The sequence below is a fragment of the Paralichthys olivaceus genome, chromosome 21 (genome assembly GCF_024713975.1).
Source record: "Paralichthys olivaceus isolate ysfri-2021 chromosome 21, ASM2471397v2, whole genome shotgun sequence".
Taxonomy (NCBI): Eukaryota; Metazoa; Chordata; class Actinopteri; order Pleuronectiformes; family Paralichthyidae; genus Paralichthys; species Paralichthys olivaceus.
This window is the reverse complement of record NC_091113.1, coordinates 13066613-13089566: the sequence shown is the minus strand read 5'-3', so window position 1 is coordinate 13089566 and position 22954 is coordinate 13066613. Positions and strand designations below refer to the sequence as shown.

The 22954-nt window shown below is 42.0% G+C and overlaps 3 protein-coding genes across 3 annotated transcripts; all 3 read left to right on the top strand.

Annotated features, from left to right (window-relative positions):
* Positions 1-21: 21 nt before the first annotated feature.
* On the top strand, positions 22-5351 carry LOC109626623 (GTPase IMAP family member 1-like). Its single transcript, XM_020082717.2, has 7 exons — positions 22-277; positions 501-613; positions 1546-1623; positions 2291-2341; positions 2450-2500; positions 2597-2647; positions 3691-5351. Exons 2-7 carry the CDS (start codon positions 574-576, stop codon positions 4407-4409), a joined length of 990 nt encoding a protein of 329 aa, XP_019938276.2. The 5' UTR covers positions 22-277; positions 501-573; the 3' UTR covers positions 4410-5351.
* Positions 5352-6373: 1022 nt separating this feature from the next.
* Positions 6374-13975, top strand: josd1 (Josephin domain containing 1). The gene is made up of 5 exons (XM_020083526.2): positions 6374-6594; positions 7173-8071; positions 8156-8284; positions 10366-10560; positions 11504-13975. The coding sequence occupies exons 2-5, from the start codon at positions 7716-7718 to the stop codon at positions 11601-11603; spliced, it is 780 nt and encodes a 259-aa protein (XP_019939085.1). The 5' UTR covers positions 6374-6594; positions 7173-7715; the 3' UTR covers positions 11604-13975.
* A 704-nt stretch (positions 13976-14679) lies between these two features.
* On the top strand, positions 14680-22207 carry cbx7b (chromobox homolog 7b). The gene is made up of 6 exons (XM_020082786.2): positions 14680-14995; positions 16504-16547; positions 17076-17141; positions 17760-17826; positions 17968-18277; positions 18865-22207. Exons 1-6 carry the CDS (start codon positions 14927-14929, stop codon positions 19062-19064), a joined length of 756 nt encoding a protein of 251 aa, XP_019938345.1. The 5' UTR covers positions 14680-14926; the 3' UTR covers positions 19065-22207.
* The last annotated feature ends 747 nt before the right edge of the window (positions 22208-22954 follow it).

Here is a 22954-nt window from a genome sequence, read left to right as displayed (position 1 = left end):
CTGCATTTCCAGTTCTTCTTGAACCAAGGAGAGAGGTGTGTCCTTCCAAAGTCAAAGTGCAGTGTTATCAGCATACCTGGACCGGAGTGTGTTGTGTGGCTACACAGCACAATGACACAGAGCCAGTGTTTCTAGTGAGGGCAGTCCTGCTCAGGCTACAACAGCAGAAAGAAGGAACCACATGCAAGTGGGAGCGTGTGTGTGTGAGTCATATCAGGTTTTGAGAGGCTGAAAGCACACAGCATTCCTGGAGGAGGTTTGTCAGGCAACACACCAGGTAATGGAACTTTAAGAAACATTTTTAACATAAATGTGAGTTAAAATAAGCCTTTAAATTACATTGTACATATAGAGTTGTCCATGTTTTATTTTGTTTACTGTCATGAAACTTTGTACATCTAGCTGATGTTTGTTAGTCTGAAGTGTGGCATAAAAAGCAACTTTATGTAACCACAGATTTGATCCACAATGAAAAACATGTCAACCTTTTATTTTGACAGTTGGAAGCTGAAGTGCTGTCGCCCGCTGCTCACTGCCTTGACTCTGACTGAGAGTCTGGGAACTGCATAAAAAATGGAGTGCCAGTGTGACAAGGACGGGGATGTTGTTCCAGGTAAGGGGGGATTTTAAAGACTCACCAAACCTACCTACATACCAGTAAAGACATTACAGTGTGGGCAGGATTCCAGAGAATATGCAGATGGTTATAAGTGTTTTGACGTCTCTTCTGTTACAGTGCATTCTAAATGAGAACTTAATGACAAGTTCATCAGTCTATATTTAAGTCATTTTATTACTGGGTCTATACGTTTGCAGGCTGTGCAGTCAATTAGTTAATGGTTCGTTTTTCAAAAATAAATTTAAAACAAAATCACAACCAATCTTGTCACATTTCAGTTCCGACAATTTTGACAAAATTATCAAAAAAGGATTTGTATGCAGCAGATCAACCAGTGTTAAATTAACTGTGGACACAAAACATCTATAGTGCTACATTCTGAGTGAATTAATCACTGGTGATTGTGCCGTGTGATACTATAGCACAGTGTTGTGGCTGTGGCTCTGGAGGTTGTCCTCCGTCCACTCATCCATTAACCAGGGGTCAGCGGTTCAATCCCAATCTCCACTGCTCCACATGACCAAGTGTTCATAGGCAAGATACCGAACCCACAGTTGCCCCTGATGGGAGAGTGTGAGTGTGTGATAGAGGAAGTGCTGCACAAAAGGCACTGTATGTGTTTGTGAATGGAAAAACTGAGCTGTAAAGCACTTTGAGTGGTTGTCTATACAATATTAATATACAGTATATAAATGTTATAATAAATCCCCACAGCTGCCATTATAAACTGCTTCCTGTTTTCAAAGTAATGATCCTGGAATGACAGAGAATGTGACGTCAGCCTTCACACTGCACACTTGCATTAGGGGTTTTCCAGGATTTAGAGTTTGTCATTCTTTGGGTCAAAGGTAAAGCACATGATAAGTTTTGAATAGCACTGCATTACTAATGTCCCGCTGTCCTCCCCCTTCTCCCTCTCTGTTCAGGCTGGTGGCTGAACGGCAACAGCGCCCAGATGGGAGGTTTTGCTGTGGTCGGATATCTCCTCTACAGATTCTCTCAGAGTCAGTCACTCATGGCGACAGAAACGTTCACACGCATTCGGAAACACAGAGAGCTCCTCTGACATATTGTTACTGATTGACTCCGAGATTTGGTCAAGAACATATGTGTAAATAAAGATGGACAACACATCTCCACTTCCTCCCTTTGCACAAAAATGAAACCAAAATGTCCCACATAGAGGAGCCACCATCTTGCCCTTTTCACATAATGATGGTCATATTTTATATCATCAATAAGCTCATTAAACTTACCAGAGTAATTAACACTTGAACAAATATAAGTTTTATGAGAACTACCTTAAATGACAGAAAAATATTTTAGAAAATGTATTTGTCGTGTAATTAGACTTTATAGTTTGGTCCATGTCCCATCCACAAACATAGAGGAGTCAGGATTTATAACCTATATAAATCTATATAATATGTTATATACTATGTATGTCAATAGATATATTTACATATTTGTCAATACACTTTTTAAAATCCATCTGAGGGGCCTGAGGCAATTTATAAGTGAATAGAAAAAGTTATGAGCATTAACAGTATTATACTAATATATAAAAATATACCCTATTAAGAAAGAGTCCTTCTTTCACCACCACGTTATAATCAGTTTTGTACCATGACTCCTGCTGTGACACTGGTGGTCCTCCTGTTTTCTCTGCAGCGCTCCCAGCTCTGATCCGATGGCCCATTCGTCTCTTCTGCTCTTTAACCGGTGAGTTTACTGAGATCATGTGAAATCAAAATAAGAACAATATCCCAACAGGATTTCTGTGTGTGTTTCTGTGATTTGAAATGATAACATAACATATTTTTGCCTCAGGCCTGTCAGCTCTTTGGGGCTGGGTGAGCCACCTCGTGCGAACACTGCGTGGTAAGAAAATGTGCCCCTCATATCTGACCAGGGAGAATAAAGAGAAAAACACATTTCAGCTGAAGAGACAAACTGACTTTTCCGTTTGTGTCTCAGGAATCCAGAGGTTTTTTAAATGGCTGTCCTGGATGTGGCGGATTATCGTAGGTGAGCTGCATGTGATTTTCTCTTGCATGTTGACTTTTTAAAGGAAGGTAAACAAGCCAGGAGATGTTTACAGTCTCAGTTGGGTAAGTTTGGAAATAATCACAGGAGGTGACTCAAGAATTCAAGCAACCACATGACACCAATGTATTATCTATATAGAAGGGACTTTGGCTCATTAAGGCAAGGCCCAGTAGTGATTGTAACAAATGAAGTAACAATGTACTTCATCACTGTACTTAAGTACGTTTTCCATGTATCTGTAATTTACTTAAGTAGATTTATTTTTGGGCGCTTTTTGGAACTTTTACTTTTACTCCACCACATATATCAACAAATATCTTTTCTCTCTACCCCGAGTGGTAATCTGTCCATTGATCCAATCAGAGGGGGAGGGCTACATTAGACCCCGACCCCTGGTGAAGAAACACCTGAAATAGACTCTGAAGAAGCTGAGACTCAGACTCATAATGATGTTTTAGACTGTTTGATCAAGGAAAAGGCTGCACACAGCAAGTATTTCTATGCTTGAAGTACATTTAAAAGTACTTACTTACGTTTACTCCATTAAAAAGGTTGATGTGTTACTTTCACCTTTACTTGAGTACATTTTTGTCTTTGTTTATTTACTTGAGTAAATTGTCTCCAACACTGGACAATAAATGAAGATCAATTTATTGGTAAAGCACATTATCATAAACAGAGGCCATTCAATGTGCTTTACAGAAATAAAAGAAATATCAAAGTACAGATCAGAAGCATAAGAAACTATATAAATAGAGCTGTTTTTCTTTCTTTATAGCAGGTTATGGTTAGGGCAGATTTGATATACATTATAATCACAGGCCTTTGAGTTAGAGGTTAAACTGACTGCTGTTTCAGCAGCAAACATTTTCATTCCACATCAATTTTAGAATTTTAGAACATCAACACTTCTGACCTTCTTGTGTAAGACTATTTCTAACACTTGTTGATTCTCAATACAATCACAGTTTCTCTGCAAAGTGCTTGATTGTTTATCTAAGAGTGAAGTTTCCCCTCTGTAGGATCATCCACAGATGGAGAACTGGTTAATCCAGCCAGCAAACCAGGCTTGAGGCTGATCCTCATCGGGCCCGCTGGTGGAGGACGGACCACCCTGCTTGATACTTTGTTGGGCAACAGTGACACAAAAGCCCCAGTGGGTCACCTTTTAAATTGCTCCAAGGGGATGACAGTATTAGACGGTAGAGAGGTTACAGTGATCGACACCCCGGATCTTCTTGGGTCATCACTGGGGAGCAACAGTAGAGCCAGGGAGGCTTTAAGGAGCCTTCAGCTTGTCAGTCCTGGACCACACGCATTCCTGCTGGTGGTCCGGGCTCCAGGCTCCAGCTTGGGGATCGGCCAAGACGCTAACCAGGCGATCAAAGCCACGCTAGAGCTGTTTGGGGAGGGAGTCATGGGACATATCATCCCAGTGCTCACCCACGCAGACGGCCTGGATCAGAGGCGCACTGTGGATCAGCTGCTGGATGTGGACGCTGGGACTCTGAGAAGGGCTGTGTCTCTGTGCGGCCAGAGGCCTGAGCTGGTGGACAACAGTCCAGACTGCCCCCCAGAGGCACAGAGTGCGACTCGCAGGCAGTTGGTGGGGCGGGTGATGGAGATGATGGAGCTGAGGGGGCATTTCATCCACGAGCTGCAGAGGAGGGAGGACCGGATCAGGGAGGAGCTGCTGACTGACATGGCCTCTGTACTGGCAAGAAAACTAGGACACATGTGAATGAAGGAGAAAGAGCCTCAGTGTTGTTGGTGTGTGAAACACTTACTAGGGCAGTGGACAAAATAAGGAGAAGAGAGTCTTTTGTGTGTTAAACATGCAATCTTGACTTTAAGTGTAAGGGTGATTCCCTGTTTGAGGTATTTTTGTCACCCTGCTGGTTTACCCCTGTCCAAATGAATGTACTACTCATGGTGGCCGGTTGGTTTTCAACATGCCACAGATGCTTTTGGTTGGATCTCATGGTCACACAAACCTTATTTTCCTATTCTGATGTATTGAAATTCTTGAATGTCAGCATATTGTTCAGTATGAGCCTGTGCCTCATGTTTTCATACTCCAGTGCTGAGGCCACCTCTATCTTTTATAATGTATGAAGGGTATGAAACTTTAAAGATGATCAGGGAAAATAAACTGAGGTCACATCAGGACTACAGTTCAGCAGCAGTTCTTAGTGCACTTTGTCCAGAAGCCTCTGAAATGACATTTAGTTCAAATATATAACAATTTCTCAATTTAGTTACTGGCGTTACAGACTGTATTGATATAGCTGAGTTCAGAGAAGATTTTTAATATATTGGCAAGAGATAAGAATAACAGGTCAATGTTTAAACACACTTTCATTTACTAACTCGTCATTTGCAGAATTGTCAGATTTCTCACATCTTTTTCTTTTCTTTTATGTGCTTATCTCATTGTTACTGTTTTGACTAATTTGTTATTATTCCGGGTACACTTTATGTCTCAGGGTTAAACTCATTTTTTTATGCTGCAAAGCAAATCTACTTAAAAATAAAGTAACCAGACCTAACCTAACCTAAACCATACAATATGTTTAGTGAATACTGTAATTATCATATTTGTATGTCAAGTGCAAGTGTATTAGCATCTCTATGTTGATTGTTGGTTATGTGTTGAATAATAAATATGTTCCAAAAAAAGAAATGCAGTTCTGAAGATTTGGGTTTTAAGTAATGTGATAATGCAAATATCTCAGTAAAGAAAATAAAAATAACACCCGCTGGTCTTTTCTGAAGAACAGTTCACCCAGTATTGGAGATGCAGCCATTGTCTTTCAGTCAGTCAGGGAGAACTTGGGATTTCTGTCAGAGCGAGCTGGGGCAAGTGGGTGAACTTCTTACTGTTCAAGAAGTACTTGGATACTAAAATCCAAAGCCAAAGCTGAAAAGTCAAGGTCACATGGCCTCACAAGTTATCTTTGTTTTTCTTGAACATGATATGTTAAGATCAGGGGAATTTCTTCACTAACCTGTAGCGAAAGTCCTGTTTAATAGCTTTTGTTAAAACAGGAAAATAAACGGACTGAAGTGTAGGTGTCCCACGTTACTCAATGTCCCATATTACCTGAATTCACTCTAGACAGAAACTGCACTGGTTGGACTGCAGTGTTTCTAGTTAGTCAGAAAGATTTGTTGGTAGTTTTTCCTCTATTACTGAGGGTTAAGATAAGATAAGACAAGACAAGACAAGACAAGACAAGACAAGAGAAGATATGATAAGATAAGATAAGACAAGATAAGACAAGACAAGACAAGACAAGACAAGACAAGATAAGATCAAATAAGATAATCCTTTATCGCAGCAAGAGGGCAGTCAAAAATAAACATTAGTAAAGTAATGATTAAGATATATATATATATATATATATATATATATATATATGGAAAGGATAGAGGGCAGATGATGTCACACCTTGTTAAGCCCTATTAGAAAAATTGAGATTTGTGAATATGATTGGTTGATTGATTGATTGGTTGATTGGTTGATTGGTTGGTTGATTGATTGGTTGATTGGTTGATTGACTGATAGATGGATGGATTTGTTTCATCACTGCTGTGGTGTTTACTTCTTACAAGTGAGAGCACAGAAGGAAATGTAGTTTTTTTTTAAACGGGGAGGATGACGCAGGCGGTGACAGCAACATGGAGCCAGGAGGACGTTACTGCGCATGTCCGAGTTTGCACAGCCAGAGAGAGAGAGAGAGAGAGAGAAAGAGAGCGAGGGGGAGAGAGAGGGAGAGAGAGAGAGAGGGAGAGAGAGGGAGAGAGAGAGACAACAGGAAAAAGTGTCAGAGACAAAGGAGTGAGCAGTGTTTGTTGGAGGAGGAGAAGAGTTGTCGCTGTTGTGAGAGTGGAGCTGTGTCGGCGCTGACAGGAAAACCCTCCAGGTGAGTGTCCGGAGACACGGAAACCAAGTTGTGAGTCGTGAAGGAGCCGTTGTGTCTGTGTGTGGTGGAGACAGAGACACAGACAGAGACACAGACAGGCAGACAGACTCACAGACAGACAGACAGCGGGGTCACGTAGCAGCCACAGGTCTAACGCAACCCATCTGTGACTGTCATGGATTCATCACGTCTGCACACGTGTGGTTTTGAGAGTGCAACACCTCTGCCTCCTCCTGTAGTGAGCTAAATGCTAGCTGGCTAGCATGTGTGTGTTGTCATGTTTTGCTAGCTCACTGAGCTGCCTCCTGCTTCCTCCACCCAGCCCGAGCTGCTGGAAGTGTTTCCCCTCCGCTCTGTGTGGGGGGCTGCTGACCAGGAGGGGCAGTGAAGGCAGCCTTGTCACGCTCCCTCAGCCATCTGAGGCTTGTTTGAGGAGAGTTTAACGAAGCTGTTTGGTTTTTCAGATGTCACTTTGTGTGTGTGTGTGTGTGTGTGTGTGTGTGTGTGTGTGTGTGTGTGACAAACAAGAAAAAGATCAAGACACTACAGCTTCTCCCTTCTGTCTTTCTTTCTTCCAGGAGTTTTTCCAGACATCCTCCTCCGCTCCTGTTGCATCTGTCCCAGTGGAAGTGGCGCTTCACGGTCAGCGATGGGGAGAACTGCTAAGCTTTAGGCTCCTGGTGCCTGGATGGAAAGAGCTGTCACTGCAGTGAGGATGGAGGAAGTGGAAACACACAGAGAGCAACTGATGGCTGTTTGATGCACGACGCAGCTTTCAGCATTTTCATCTGGAGTGTCTTTTGTTTTTGATTTTTTTTTAATTATTATTGTTCTTCCTGGATATCCCATCTTCAGTTCCACTTCCTCCTTGTGGCCTTTCCTCACGTGCATCCTTCAGCAAGAACAGGTGTCGCTGTGTTGAAGCCACAGGTCTCATTTACCTTGCAAACCCCCACCTCCCTCTCGACCACACACACACTAGCTCCTCTCTTCCAAGCGGCTGAGAGGTTGCTATGGCAATGGTTGCCATGATGCTGATGTAGTATCCTGAAGGTAGTAGCTGTGGAGGTAGTGGCGGGGCCAGAGGAGGGGGCAGCGGCGGTGGAGGCGAACAAGCCGAGATGGGGAGCGCTCCGTGTCCGGCCGGCGAGTGGAAGGGGAGGGGGCGAGGAGGCCTGCAGGAGCTGGGCTGCATGCCCTGGAAGGTCAGCAAGCAGAAGTATGGAGGAGGAGGAGAGGTGGTGGTGGGAGCGGAGGAGAGGAGGTGCAGGGATCCCAGGGACTCTCAACAGCAGCAGGATCTCTCATCTTCCTCCTCCTCCCTCACCCCTTCAGCGCCTCCCCAATCCTCTTTGACACCTCCAGCCATTTATCATGAGAAGCAGCGAAGGGAGCTGTGCGCCCTGCACGCGCTCAATAACGTCTTCCAGGACGGGACAGCCTTCAGTCGGGACACCTTGCAGGAGATATACCAGAGGTGAGCTTGAGCACCAGGCCATAACAATATTAATCACGTGTACAGGAAATGTTGTGGATAATCCTTCTTGTCAACCTGTTGCAGGCTTTCTCCCAGCACTCTGGTGACGCCCCATAAGAAGAGCATGCTGGGAAATGGGAACTATGATGTAAATGTCATTATGGCAGCCCTGCAGACCCGAGGGTTTGAGGCAGTGTGGTGGGATAAAAGAAGGTACGTAGAACTGCTAATGAAAACTTTACGAGTGTTGTCTTAGATGTTTCCCTAAAAATTGAAAAAAATGAGGGTCAGCAGCTTAAAACAAAAGAAAACAAAAGTGTGTTTGTACAATGTTTCTTTATTATTATTCTGTTATCTTTCATAAATGTGCAGGGTGACAGGAAGAAATCAAACATCTATTGTTAGCTGTAATATTTGCAGTATGGGAGCTTCCACTTAAAGTGTCAATGCTATGCTTTTGGATTTTTTTTCCTCTTCAGTGTGTCATGACTTTTTTTTCTTATTTGCATTTCTGGCTTGTTTTCCGTAAAGCTATACATCACTAATTAAAAAATGCTCACCAATCAGCTAGTTTGGCTAGAATTGGTACAGAAGAACTTACTTCGTTGTGACTGTGGCTCTAGTCGTGTTTTACATCTGATCAGGAAGAATCTTGATAAGAGGTGGGACATTTTCAACGCACGCTCTAAGCAGCTGACAAATCACAAGAGAATGTCAGCTGCCCAATCAGAGCAGAATTGGCTTTTTTGGAAGTGGGCAAAGAGCTAAAATTGATCATTTCAGACCAGGGTTGAAGAAGTGCTGTGACTATGTAGGGTATTCCTGACCAAATTATCAGCTGGCTGATAACAATCACTCAATATGCGTCTTGCAAAGATGTATTGACGCATGTTTATGAAAAAAAGCTTCCTGTGTTATCTTCGACACCTCAGCAACCTCATCACAGAAACAGTTTCATCAACTGACAAAGTCTGAGACGGTTTTATCAGCATTCCTGCCTCCCCCATATCAGTCTGGCATTACTGTTGACAAGTCACGGACTTGTTTTTATCAGCATTACGTTACTGTTATCAGAAAAGCCTGTGTCCTTCTCTTGATCTAAACAGGAGCAGAATCATAGCTACTCTGAAGCTTGTGACAAAAACAATAGAGTGGTAACTCTCCCGGTAGCATCTAATGAAATATAGTTTGTTTGTAAGTGTTCAGTAGTTTAAATATGTTTAAAGAATCCAAGCAAAGAACCCCACAACTTAAAGTTCACCCCTCAAATCTCACAGTGCAGTTAAACTCTATGAGACATACTTTCGATTTCCTGCAAAGGTGTAAAAGGAAAAAAAACACACTCTCTCTAAACCTGGCTTCCAAGCAATGCAACAAACTGCAATACTGAGTTGATCCTAATGAAGTGACTAGATGTTGATTCTGAAATCGAGATTGAAACCACTGTACCCTCGTCTAAAATACTGTGTTGTTATACAGGACAGAGCTTTAATCACTGTCATCAATAGAAACGTTCGAATGTCAGTAAAAAAACAGGGTTTCTGCTTTTTGAAAATAAATATGCAACTTGAGTTTGTTTGTTCTCAAAACAATATAATTGGTTTCAGCATAATATCAATTGCAGAACTTCCTCCAATGTGCTCGTTATTTTGGCAGCGTATCATACACATCAGCTGCTTTCAGCCATTTTTCTGAAGATCACCAAAAGGGTCTGTATGTGAGAACACGACGTCTGAGTCAGTTACTCCAGACTTTTTCAGAAACTAGCCCGCTAGTAAAATGGTAAAATACCACAACAGACGCAAAAACTGACTGAATACATCAATCTTGGGATGTGTGCTACACACAAAGAAGATGTCAACTTGGAAAGACGTGGAGATAAAGATCTTTTGAGGATTGAGGGCCGACACTGGCGTCAATGTGTTGTAACAAAAACCCTGTGCTTTCTGCGGCATATCCTTCCCCTCTGCTGCTCTACCCGGGCGCCACCCCTCACCTGAATGTCCTGTTGTTGTGAACACGTCTGACCCTGACAATCTCCTGCTGCGTTTCTCATACATCAGGGAAACTTCATGTCTGAAAGCAGCTAAATGTGATCTAGGAAATCTGACCACTCCTGAGAAGTGGCTGTTGAGTTTATAACTAACCTTAGATAAAGTGTGCAAGAGAAAATTGTTTAGTACCAATTTAAATATGATACGCCCATTTCTCCATAGTGTTTGTGAAACTATGTCTCTCTAGCAAAACTATAGTGAAGTTGATAAAAAAGGTAAATGTTGCCTTTCTTCCTCCAGGGATGTTGGCAGCATTGAGCTTTCCAATGTGACAGGCTTCATTCTGAATGTGCCGTCCAACCTGCGCTGGGGGCCCCTGCGGCTGCCGCTCAAACGCCAGCACTGGATAGGAGTCCGAGAGGTGGGAGGAGTCTACTACAACCTGGACTCCAAGCTGCGTAGCCCTCAACCCATCGGCAACCCGGAACAGCTCAGGTTAGAGGGATGTGATGTGTTTATGTTGAGGGGAAATGTGCGCACCATGACGGCTATGATTATAACTGTCTTTCTCTTCTGTCGTCATAAAGCTTAGAATCCAAGTTTCAAACCTCTGACTATGTTCCAGCTGCTTTCTTAAAGTAAAACCATCAAATCCCTTCACTGCTGACAGGCGTCTTTCTACTGGGAAGCAGCTGCAAGAACAGTTTTATAATCTGGCCGCACAAGTTGTCAAAGCCCCCATGACACAGAAAAGAAAAGCAGTTCAGATGATGTGCTGTAGCAGCAGGAACAGGCAAGGGCTGCCGTTAGAAGGGCTGTATAAGAGACTGCAGCACCCCTTACTGCCCAGTTGTTGTAACTGCCGTACTACATGGACACTGTGTAGTTAATAAGAACAATGCAGACCTAAGGTTTTTTAATTTTTTATATATTTTGTAATATTTCATTTCATTTGAGAACATTTACTGTATTTTCTGTGTAGCCTATTCGATCCACACATGTAGAACATGACCAAAGACATTAGTAAGAACTGAAAGTGTCACACATTTTGGTAGCGGTAATAGTGATAGAGTGTAGATGTTTCTCTAAAGAATCTTTGGTAAAGCCAAGTTTGCTGCCTGTTGTAGTTTAAAAAGCTCTAAAACTGGTATAAAATGTTGTTAAGCCTTGAAATGACGCTTCATTTCATATGAAGCTATTGTATAGATTTCCTTGTGACAGTGTGTCAGTGTTGTAGTGTTGTGTGTAGTTTGTGTGTATCATGCTTACAGCCTGTTCCACTGACCTCAAGTGGCCAAAAGAAAACAATCAATAGAAGGTTAGAGCAGGTCTGCCTATTTTAAATTACTATTTGTATTGTCTCTTTTGACCTTTAAATTTTTTATTCAGTTTCATAACTGTGGCTTTCCTGTTTGCTTTTCATTTCACCGCAACCTAGGAAGTTTCTTCGCCAGCAGCTGCGAGGGAAGAACTGTGAACTCCTATTGGTCGTCTCAGAGGAAGTAGAGGCACGGCAAACGTGGCGCTCCGATGGCTGAGGGGTTAACCAGCCAACCACAGCTCCAACTGGGCCAACAGCCAATGTCAGAATGAACGGAAGAGGAAGTTGAGTCGTGCACAGCCAAACACATGGATGCACACTTAAAGATGTATTTTTTTTTTCCTTTTTTATTTGGGTTTTGTTTACACGGCCTTTGCTGGACTCTTATCTAATAAGATGCAAAGCAGTGAAGGAAACACTTTACAGGGAGAATCAAAGAATCACAGTCCTTTTCTCACATCACAGTTGAGACTTAAGACAAGTTATTATTCTGTTTCTGCTACTCTTGTGTTTTTATATATATTGACTATTTTTCAATGTTTGTTTTTGAGCTGTTATTTTTTTCTTTTTACTGTTCAAGTTTCCAAAGTGAGGGGAATTCAGACTTTCTGAAAACAAGCTGTGTTAATCTGCTTGTCTCCATCGGCGATCCTCCCCGCTTCAGTCACGATGTTCACCCATGTGTTTTCGTGTTCCTGTCTCTCCCTGTACGTTGTGAAAAAGCTGTCCGTTTCCTCCATCCTTCACTTTCACCAAAGCGTGCCCTCCCTTACCTCAGTGCGACGCCATCTTATTTCTCCTCTATGTCACTTTGTTCATATCACAGGACAAAGTCAATGATCACGTTGCCAACTTCGTATTTCATCCTTTTTTCAGACATTTCTGGTACAGACTGAGCCTGCACGGTGCAGAGGCTGTGCTGACACAACTGTTTTATAATGGCAACAAAGCAATGCAACACACAGACCATGCACTCCCTCTAGTGGATCCTTAACCTCCGTTTCCTTCCTTGCTCTTTTTTATAAGGTTTTCACATTCAAATGGTTACTACAGAGTAAAGAAGTAATTAAATACTAATAATAATCATCCTTAGTAGAATTTTACTGTAACAATCATCAAGTTAGGCCGATAAAGAAACAGCACATCGAAATAATTAATAGAATTTAACTTCTACAGTTCTAATCTCAACTCAAGGGCCTCTTACTCGCTTGATGTGAAGCTTTTGATCAAATTGTATGGTGCTTGTCAGCAGATTAAGTTGGCTCAGTTGTCATGGAAATGTAGATGTTTAAACTTTCAACTCATCAGCAGTAAATTACATTTATAAATCAGTTAAATTAGTAAATCTTTCAAATCAACATTTAAGTAAATAGATCAAATGTTCTGGTTTTGACACTAAGTTTCACCCTTACTTCTGTTGTAACTGAGAAAATGCTGACGACTATTTTGAAAAGGTCAAAATCTCCAGAGTGAGTGGACTTAGTTTCAGCACATTATTCACAAAAATGTCATATAGGTGTAAAGAAATATTGTTTTACTTCTCCATATCACTACTCTTGCATAATTACTAAACAAAAGACACAACACAGAACAGGAGTGAAATTTCATTCTGTTCCTGTTTCTTTTTCAAATGATCCCCACCGCCGCAGCCCTCTGTAGCACAAGAGCTCCGCCGGTGCTCCTCCTCCTCCTCCTCTCAAAAATCTCTTGTCAAACCTGCCAAACTCTGCTCCGACAGGATGTTGCCCGTTGACCCACTGAGTCTGCTTCAAGTCAGCGGTGATCTGTAATGTGTAAGGGATGTTGGTTCTGTGAAGGGAAGTTGTCAGTTTGAGAAACAGTGGATGGAGCGTAACGTGCCTGGGTAGTGAATAATCTAGAAAGTTATAACGTGAAAAGGAAACTGTAAGTGAAGTGACCACACGTCTTACCAGATGTGTGTTTGTGGTTGGTCATTGTGAAATGGGCCTTAAAAGAGTCTGCTGTCGTAGCTTTCACATCTATCAGTTTAAGATGTTTATACAAGGATTGTCTGTTTATGACGATATTGGCCTTAACTTGTTTACATTAGAAAAACAAATATATGTATATGTGTGTTTCTCTGAAAGAGTGAGAGGGGCTGTGCAGTTCCATGACATTTCAAGAGATTTATTCCAAAGCACCACTTTATCCTAAATTTAGAGGAGGAACAACTCATCCTCAACTGATACACAGATGATCTCATCTGTAAGGATTCTTTTTTCACTTGTGCAGCCAAGGACTTTATTTTATTTACAAAAATTTGAAGCAGAATAATTTCAAATATAACATTAATATCTCATGATTTTCAATGGTGCAGGTCCTATCTTCAATTCCAGTCCAGTGTGTGTCTACACACTCAATGCCATAATAAATTCAAGTGAAATATCAGAGGGGATACGTGGACCCATTCACATCATAACCAGTGTCTCGCAACTGCATTCAATTGTTTGTTTGTTTACTTTGGCTCGACAATCCGTTCAGCTGTTCCTGCTTAAGGAATATTGATTGTCACTTTTTTTTTTGCATAGAAATAAAATGCTTATAATGGCACTTTATGTATAAGCTACAGTGTGTGTTTGCGTGTGTTACTGCTTGGAAAGGCTCATTATTGAGAATGTGACCCTGATGTTTGACAATTCCATCTGATGTAACTAATATATTTATATACGATTACTGTACTTCAGTTCACTCTTGAGGTACTCATCCTTGACCTGTGAGTTTTCCCACGTACAGCTTCTGCATACTTCTATCCCAATTTCCTCAGATTTCGGAGGTGCATATTGGACTTTCACACAACTGCATTTATTTGACAGCTGCAGTTACTTTAGTTTCCTGTCAAATTAAGAATTTACATGAAGACATAAAAACCTTGATTAGTATATAAGGGATTAAACCAGTGATTTTCAGGATTTATTTCACTGTTGAAATCTTAAAAACATTCGATTCACACACAAAAAGCAAAGTGTGGGGAAAAAGTAAAAAAAGAGAGAAAACAAGTTTGAGAAGCAGAACTTAGTTTTTCTTTTGTTTTCTTGTTAAATCTTCACCTGAATGATCATTTTAGATCTAAATCTGTTCAATCTAAACTTTAAATGGTAAATCAATGTTGAATCCAAATGTTAAATCAAATTATGAAATGTTAAATATGAAATGTTAACTTTACATATTAAAGGTTGAATGTAAAGCTTTACTATCAGCGCCCCTCGTGTTACTCATCCACATTGAGAGAAGGATGAGGGGCACGAGGCGACTGGTGGCGCGCGGAGCGCGCTCTGGGAGCACGGGCGCGCGCCGAAGCAGTGTGCAGATGTGTCGCAGATTTTGTAAAGTCACTGGACTCACACTCACACACACTCACACACTCACACACACTCACACACAGCACGAGAAAGTGGCTCCGCTTGAACTGACAGAACAACGACTCTGCTGAGGGAGGACAACCGGGAGGGTGAGGACTAAACACGGGGGAAGCGGAGTTAGTGCAGGAGGAGGACGCTACTTTGACGGCGGTGCTCGGTGATGGAGCTGTCAGCGATCGGAGAGCAAGTGTTCGCTGTGGAATCGATCGTGAAGAAGAGAGTGAGAAAGGTGAGAGCTGCCCGCTGCCCCCCCGGGACACCGTGAGGAGACGCTGTGGTGGGAGCAGATGGAACAAATGGTTGTCTAACTGCAGGCTGCATGTGTGCAGGGGGCGGGATGCAGGAGGATGTCCCTTTAACAACGTGCGTGTGTTGTTGTACTCCAGCCTGAACACTGTGGATGGAGCAGGATCCACCTTGTTCTGGGCCTGTTCACTGTTTGGGCTCGAACAGCAGCAACAACTACTGGACGAGTTAACAGGAAACTTGGTGGAGGGATGTTTTTCAGGGTCATGGATGGATCCAGCTATTTCTTTCCCACTTTCTCTAACATTTCTAGTGAATTCCTGAAAAAGTGATGCAGAGATCTTGTCTTTTGTAGTTTCTGAAGAATTGTGTGGCACCATAGAACCTGAAGCTGCTGTCACAGCTTCACCAAACTTAAACCTTCCTTGAGGACACTAGGCCTGTTGAGTTGAAGTGATCTTCCCATTGATGCTTTATATCGTTCATGTCTTAAGGAGTAGTGCACACTATTTACATGCACCATGTGTTAAAGGATTTACGCTGCAAGCTATTGGAATTGTGGATATCTAGGTTAAGAGACCAAGCATATGCAATGCTGTTCATCTACACTTTAACTCTTCCCCCATATCGCATGCCCTGTTTACTGTATGTGGGGAACTGGGTGAGTAAGATGAAGTCGGGAAAAGTGGTGACCTCACCTGCTGAGAATAGCTGGTAGTTATTATTGAATGAGTCACAGAGGAAGACTTACTGTTAAAGGCTTGGCTGGCATCTGGAATACATACAGTACATTTCACATCCGACGGTTATTGATATATCTGTCATTTATTGTTTGATGGTACATCACCCTACACAAAAACTCAAAAGTCAATCGATGTCTACCATGAGTCTGATTTGTCCTATCTTGTAATATCTTGGACTTTAATTTGAAAGTTTGGCTTTTTGTGTGACCCTTGATTTTGGGTGCAAACATTTGAAACATTAACAAGATGCGTCATCCCTGAATCAGTGTGGCAACAGTCTGGGGCTTTCAGAATTTGACTCTTTGATCCTAACAACCACAGATTAAAGATGACGAAATGAAGCCAAATGTCCTGCCGACGAACGCGGCCATCTTGCACGTTTGGAGTCAGAGTCTGCGCAGTAGTTCCGTCTTTATATACAGTCTGTTAACGCCCTAATCTGAATAAATGTGCAAGAAAATGTGAAAGATATTTTATCTCAAATTTTGTGGCACCTCCAGTATCAGGATAATTCACATGTCATTGTTTTAATGCCTCTATTTGAAGTAGAGACATGAAACGGAATCAGATGGTCGGGGGAACGACCTGCAGTAAATACTCCTTAAACATTTGGCCACAGTTTCACTGCCACATTAAACACATTAAAATGGTTTTTAATTTTAATGTGTGTGGGACAAGCCACAGTGTGCTCTCTAATTGATATCAATGTCTTGGCTGCACTGCTCTTAAACTGAATGTCTCCTCGCAGGGGAATGTGGAGTATCTGTTGAAGTGGAAAGGATGGCCTCCAAAGTAAGTGTGAGATGAATGGATTATACTGGACTGTCAGATTATAAATATAAAGGTGCATTACATTCAGATTGACATATGCACTAGATATTTAAAAGTCATATCTATATCCAAAATAAATACATTTAAAACATGCTCTGTAAAATAAAGGCCAAACAAAATAGAAAAAAATTGACCAAAAAAATGCTTTGTAATAAAGATAACATATCACAGCATAAATACACAGAATGGTGATTTCGGTAATTTACATTTTGTATTAAAAAAGTAATTGAATTTGACTGTTGCTCAGCATATTGAGCATATTATTATATAACATACCAGTTGAGTGCAACCATAGACAACAGAGTCATTGTGTTGAACCCTTTGTCGATCAACACATAGTAAATGAATGTTTTTTTATAGGTAAATGTTAATCAACACAGCAGTAACAGACAGAGACACCTATTTGAATATCCAATAAAATACAATGATGTGCGAATGAAGGAAGTGAGTAGAAAAAAGGAAGCTTGCTCATGCTTTTTTGTTTTGCAGATACAGTACATGGGAACCTGAGGAACATATTCTGGACCAGCGCTTGGTGCAGGCCTATGAAGAGAAGTAAGGTTCCACTCATCATGTTCAGTAACCTGTGCCAGATGAGAAGCAGTGCCTGAGTCCAGGAAAGCACAGAAGTATTTGACACAAAGTGGAGCTTGAATAAGTCAAGTTTCTTCTTCCGTTAAATTCACCATAAAGAGATCACGACTCAGCAGACCAAGACATCTCTCTAGCTGGTGTTAGCAGCCGTCCTTAGTGGTTGGATTGTAATTGGATTTGGAAAAACATGTAAAATCCTAACTGCACAAGTTTCGCTGCCAAATCATCTCCAAATGTGATCATATTCACATTTGGCTGCATTTCTGAGTGCAGCAGAATAGAGTACAGCAGAGCAGAGTGCAAGACATACAGTTACTGTAACTTATTCACATCTCTGCAAACAGAAAGAGTCAGATTGAGTCTTTGATTAAACCAACAGGGAAATGCTCCCATGATTCAAGTGGACTAATAATCCGTGATGTGTGATGTGGTAAATACTGACAAGAAAACTAGAGCCTGACTGATTTTTTGGGCAGATGCCAATACAGATGTGAGGGAGAGAAAATGTTTTGACACAGATATATCGACCAAATATTTTTATATAATTAGTACTAACCTTAATGTGCTTGGTTTTTCTAGAGAGCAGAGAGACAGAGCTCTGGGTCACAGGAGGAAAGGGTCAAAGACCAAAAGACTCGATCTGCAGGTAAAGTTTGGTGTTTGACCTTTGACTGAATAGACTCTCCACTTCAGTTCGCCCTACTCGACTATCTGACCAGGTTAAATGCTTTCATACAGTTATTGGAACAAAGACTCATTCGTTTCCCTTTTTCTGATTTGGACTCAGAGCACCGTCTACACCATGGACCTGCGCAGCGCTCACAAGATCCCTGAGAGTGCCCCGCCTCGCCTGCGTCTCTCGCTGACGCGCTCGCTGGTCCCAGAGGACGAGGACGAGCCGTACGTACCACAACTGCAGCACCACAAATGCAAACCTGGGAGTTCGCAGTTCACCTGCCTGGACTCAAACCCTCCGAGTCCAACACAAGAGGACTGGGAAGGCCTGGGAGAAGAAGAAGGGGAGGAGGATGCAGAAGACGAGGAGGATAGGGAGGAGGAGGTGGCTCAGAGGGAGACTACAGAAGGCATTCTTAATGGTAAGTGTGTCAGTCGGTCAGCCAGTGGGCTCTAATCACCATCACGACCCAGTTTACTTGACTCTTTGAGAACCTCCTCACAGGCACGGCCATGCACAGGATTTATTTCACTGGGGACGCAACAAAGAGTATCGAACTCCATCCTGAGCTGATTAAAGAGAAGAACGATGCAGGGATTAAAATAGAGACTCATGAAAGAGTATTTGAAGTCTGTATGTGCACTTAAATATGAGACAGTATTTGCTGTAAAGTCTATACTTGTTATTATGCTGTTCTGTTGGCCCAACCACTGACACTGAACTGGTAAGTCATTCTTCCACCTGCTATAATTTTAGAAAAATACATTTAAAGACATTTTGAGATATCTCTTCTCAAAGTAATAATGTTGGGTGCAGAATGGGGCACCTCTGTTCTCCCTGTGTGTCCCCACCACATACATCCTATCTGCCTTTTGTCAGTTTATAACAACCAAGATAATCAACCCTGGTCACTGCAGGGGGGATTAACTCAAGAACAATACACATGTGTTATACGCTTGATGGAAACACTGTCTGACTGACTCTCCATGTCCCCTCCTCACTCACAAGAGAGGACAGACCGGTGGAGCTCCGACATCGCACCGGACGAGGTCACCGCTGTATCGGAGAAACCGGACAACGTCTGGAGGCCCGTCCACGGCCCGGGAGGGGTGACGGTCACGGATGTCACCCTGAAGTCCCTCACAGTGACTTTCCGCGAGTCAAGGGTGGCCGAAGGCTTCTTCAGACACTGGGGCCTGGAGGTCTGAAATGTGTGGTTGTCCGGGGGGGCTCTGTAGGAGGCACTGGCTTTAATCACAGTGTGTAAATGGTTAAGGGACAAGGTTGGTGTTTTCATTCCCTCTCTGCAACCTCTCACTCTCCCCACTGCCAGCTGAGACTGGTCAGTGGCACGTTTACATGCACAGAGTCATCCGAGTGTAAGCAGAACTTCAAGTATTGTTGACCTGGACGTTATATAAGGTTATAATTAGTTTGAGCTGTTCGCCCTTGATATATTTAGACTGAATTGCCTCTAATTAAAAGGCCATTAGATAGTTATAATGATCTGTGGCGTCTATGGGCGACCAAAGGAAATGTACAAACATGGACGGCTAACTGCGGTCGCTAATTAGCCCAAACGATTCTCCACAGAGAGTAATAATGTAGCTCATTAGAGCAGAGATCCAACAGAAGCATCGAGTGAAGAGGTAACATTATATCACCACACTAAAAAACTGATACTTCTGTTGTTTTGGCCTGTTAATGTCTGTCGAAGAAAAAATGTGGGACCCAGGCTGATGCACTGAGAAGCACTTGTCGACACTGGAGGACCAGATCTGGCCCATTTGTAGATTTTGAAGCTGCAGACTTGAGGAACCAGTTTCGGTTAGCAGGAGTCGGTCCAGTTTGACCATCGACCATAGCTCCTTATTTTTGCAGGATCAACAGCATGGACCTTAAAGGGATAGTTCACAGAAAAATCATTTTCAGAGCTTTCTTCTCTAAACTTTAAAAGAGTTGTAGAAAGGTACGATTCTGAAAGGTCAGAATTTGAGAGAAGAACAAGTTCCATAAAATTGCACTTAAAGCTAGGCTTGGTAATGCTAGAAAAGCTAGCATATGCAGGTTACTCTTTGAAAATGTACATCCGGTACAGTTTCCGACAGACAGGTACTCAGACAGCGTCTTTTTTTTCTGGCGTTATTTATTGATGGCTATTGGGACATGAAGAGAATTTCGACAAATAGGTAAAAAGTATCTCAGTAACAACTTACTAACCTAACCCTAAAGTTCACTATACAGCACACATAAGTACCAAAAACAAGAGAAGAGTCCTCTGTGCATGTAAACTCAGCCACTAACGTTCAAACATTCTGTACATACTCTTAATACAGGGAGGTGGACGCAGCTGTAAGTCCCCTACTAACATGCAGCCCTGTGCCGCTGTACAGCACACGGCTCAGTCTCGTATGCGTTTCAAACCCCCTCTTAGAGAAGTCGTACAGTTCTGTCAGTGTTAAGATGGTGTTGTTCATCCCTACACCTCGCTCCTCATCGCAAAATATACAAATCACCATAAAAGTGACCACTCTGTCTTGTACCAAAAGTAGACTTGATAATATAATGAAATAAGAGTTTGCACTGTATTTACATTGCATCGACTGTTTATAAAGACGGACCACGCATCTCCACTTCCTCCCACTATTCAGAAATGAAGCCAAAATATCCTGGATACAAATGCTGCCATCTTGCTTATTTGGAGCCAGAGTCAGGGGGTGGAGCCACAGTATCGAGGTCCTGCCGATACTCAGCTGTCAATCATGACGTTTCACCCTGCTGTTTATAGCATCAATAAAACCACATCTAACAGAAAAACATCAATTCCACTTGGCTGTTAAAAGATATTATATTCAGATGTGTAGTTGTAAAAATCTAACAAATCAGTGAGAAGGATCAACTCAGTGATTCCTGACCAGGACGTGGGCTTGTTTATAACAAGAAAATGAGTAATTCAAAGATTATTCAAATTAAACACACAGTTCCAAAAAACACTGGAATGCACTGACTTGGAGAGTTTTCCAGAAAGACCCTCTTTGCTTTGAATTATCATTCGATGATGTAACATGAAGAAGAAGTACAAATTCATTCATCAGCTTAAAAACAGCAGCGGACAAAACTGTCTCAACTCATGGTCTGTTTAGAAGCTGTTTCTGCCGCTTTCGATCATCAATATACAGAGTCTCCTTAAAATTTCTAAATTCATTGTTAGCAATTTAAAAAAAGTAAAAGCCCCAAACTGACGCCAGTATATCTTTGTAACCCTGCCGGCGTCCTGTCCATTGCACACAGGAGCTAAAGTGATGAGTCATGTCTGTGGAATGTCCCGCAGTGGCCTCTCATTGGTCCACAGGTTGTTTATCCCACACTAAGGATGATGGGTTAGTGTCTCATGATCCCAGAGCTGCGTCTGTGTGATAGTGAAGCTGCAGGGAATGAAAGTGCCTGATGCTCCGTAACATTGTTGTTGTTTTGCCTGTAGAGCTTTTAGGGCTAATGTGTCTCTCTCCCTCTCTGTCCTTTACACACACAAGCCATAGACTGTATATAAAGATGGACGTCTCTCCACTTCTTCCCACGATCTGGAAATGAAGCCAAAATATCGAGGATATGAACGCTGCCATCTTGCACATTTGGAGCCAGACTCTGCGCAGTAGTGTCAGGGGATTGAAAGTCAATGTTAGTCTACATCCACATTACTACGTTTTTGAACTTCCTGAAATGACAAAAACTCAAAAAAAAGTTAATTTTCACTTGTCCGTGTCTCTTTTACGAACATGGAGGAGGTGGGGTTTATGACAGATACTGCAGCCAGCCAACGGGGGGGTGGTCGAGACCTTTTGGCTTCACTTTTGGAAAGAAATCATGTTGACCATCTTTATATACAGTATATGATATTAACACACACACACACACACACAGTTAAAGGTTGTTGGTCTCTGTGTGTCTGGATGTACGATGACCTTGACAAGACTTGCAGAGGAGTCGTTAAAAAAGGAGGAAGAAAAAGAGGAAGGGGACATAGGGAGACAACATGTATTTTTTAGTCCTTATTTTTCTACATTGACCTGAATGTATATTTATTCTTTAAAGATACCTGTGTATTTGTCACGCAGATGATGGAATAGTTTTTATACGGTTTGTGATAACCACTGAGCTTGATGCTATATCTAAATGTGACAAAACAAGCGCCCTGGATTTGACGTCGTCTACCCGTGGTCGCTTGTGCTGCTTTACCGAGCGAAGAACCTTGCACTTTATCGTGACATTACCTGCTCCAGTCTACTAAGTGTCACTGTGTATAGAATATTTCTATGGTAATACTAAAAATAAATGTTGCTCATGTTTGAAATAGTTTTTATTGAATGTGTCCTGCTTCCTCACAGTAACCGACGTGGCTTTGATTTAGAGTTTCGAGAAATGAAAATAGAAACAGCCTACTTGTAATATTCAACAGCTCAGCTGACAAAGATCCTAATAAAAAGAAGAAAAAAAAAACACACTGCCTCCACCAACCGGTGCAGTTTCTGCCGACATAATTTTTGTTTTCCAGATTCATATGAAGTCACCTCTGTCCTTTGACCAGAAAAATCTAATCAGTTCAATCCCAAGTGAATATTTGTACCAGATGTGAAGAAATTCCTTAGAAGGTTCAGTGTATAAGATTTAGGTGAAAGGGATCTATTGGTAGAAATGGAATAGACAATAATCCTAGTGATGTTTTCACTAGAGTGCGATCATCTAAATTGTTGCCAGCTCAGATTTAAAAATCTACCGGTGAGGTATGAAGACCAGGTCTGCATCAGTTTTGTGGAGAATTGTGACTAAGATCCATAATGTATGGAGCTGGACATCACAGTTGGAAAACTTGTGAGCACTCTCTGGTGGACAAACTGCAGAGGTGACAAGATTGTAATGATCTCAAAGCCTCTCAAACAGCTTCAGTTGTTTGTGGCACTGTTTCCACAAGGCCAATCTCTTGCTCTACCACATCCCAAAGGTTTTCTACTGGAATCAGATCTAGTGAAGGGGGACGTCACTGAAGTTCACTCAGTTGAGACCTTTTGATTTGTGATGTGGAGCATTCTCAAACGATTTT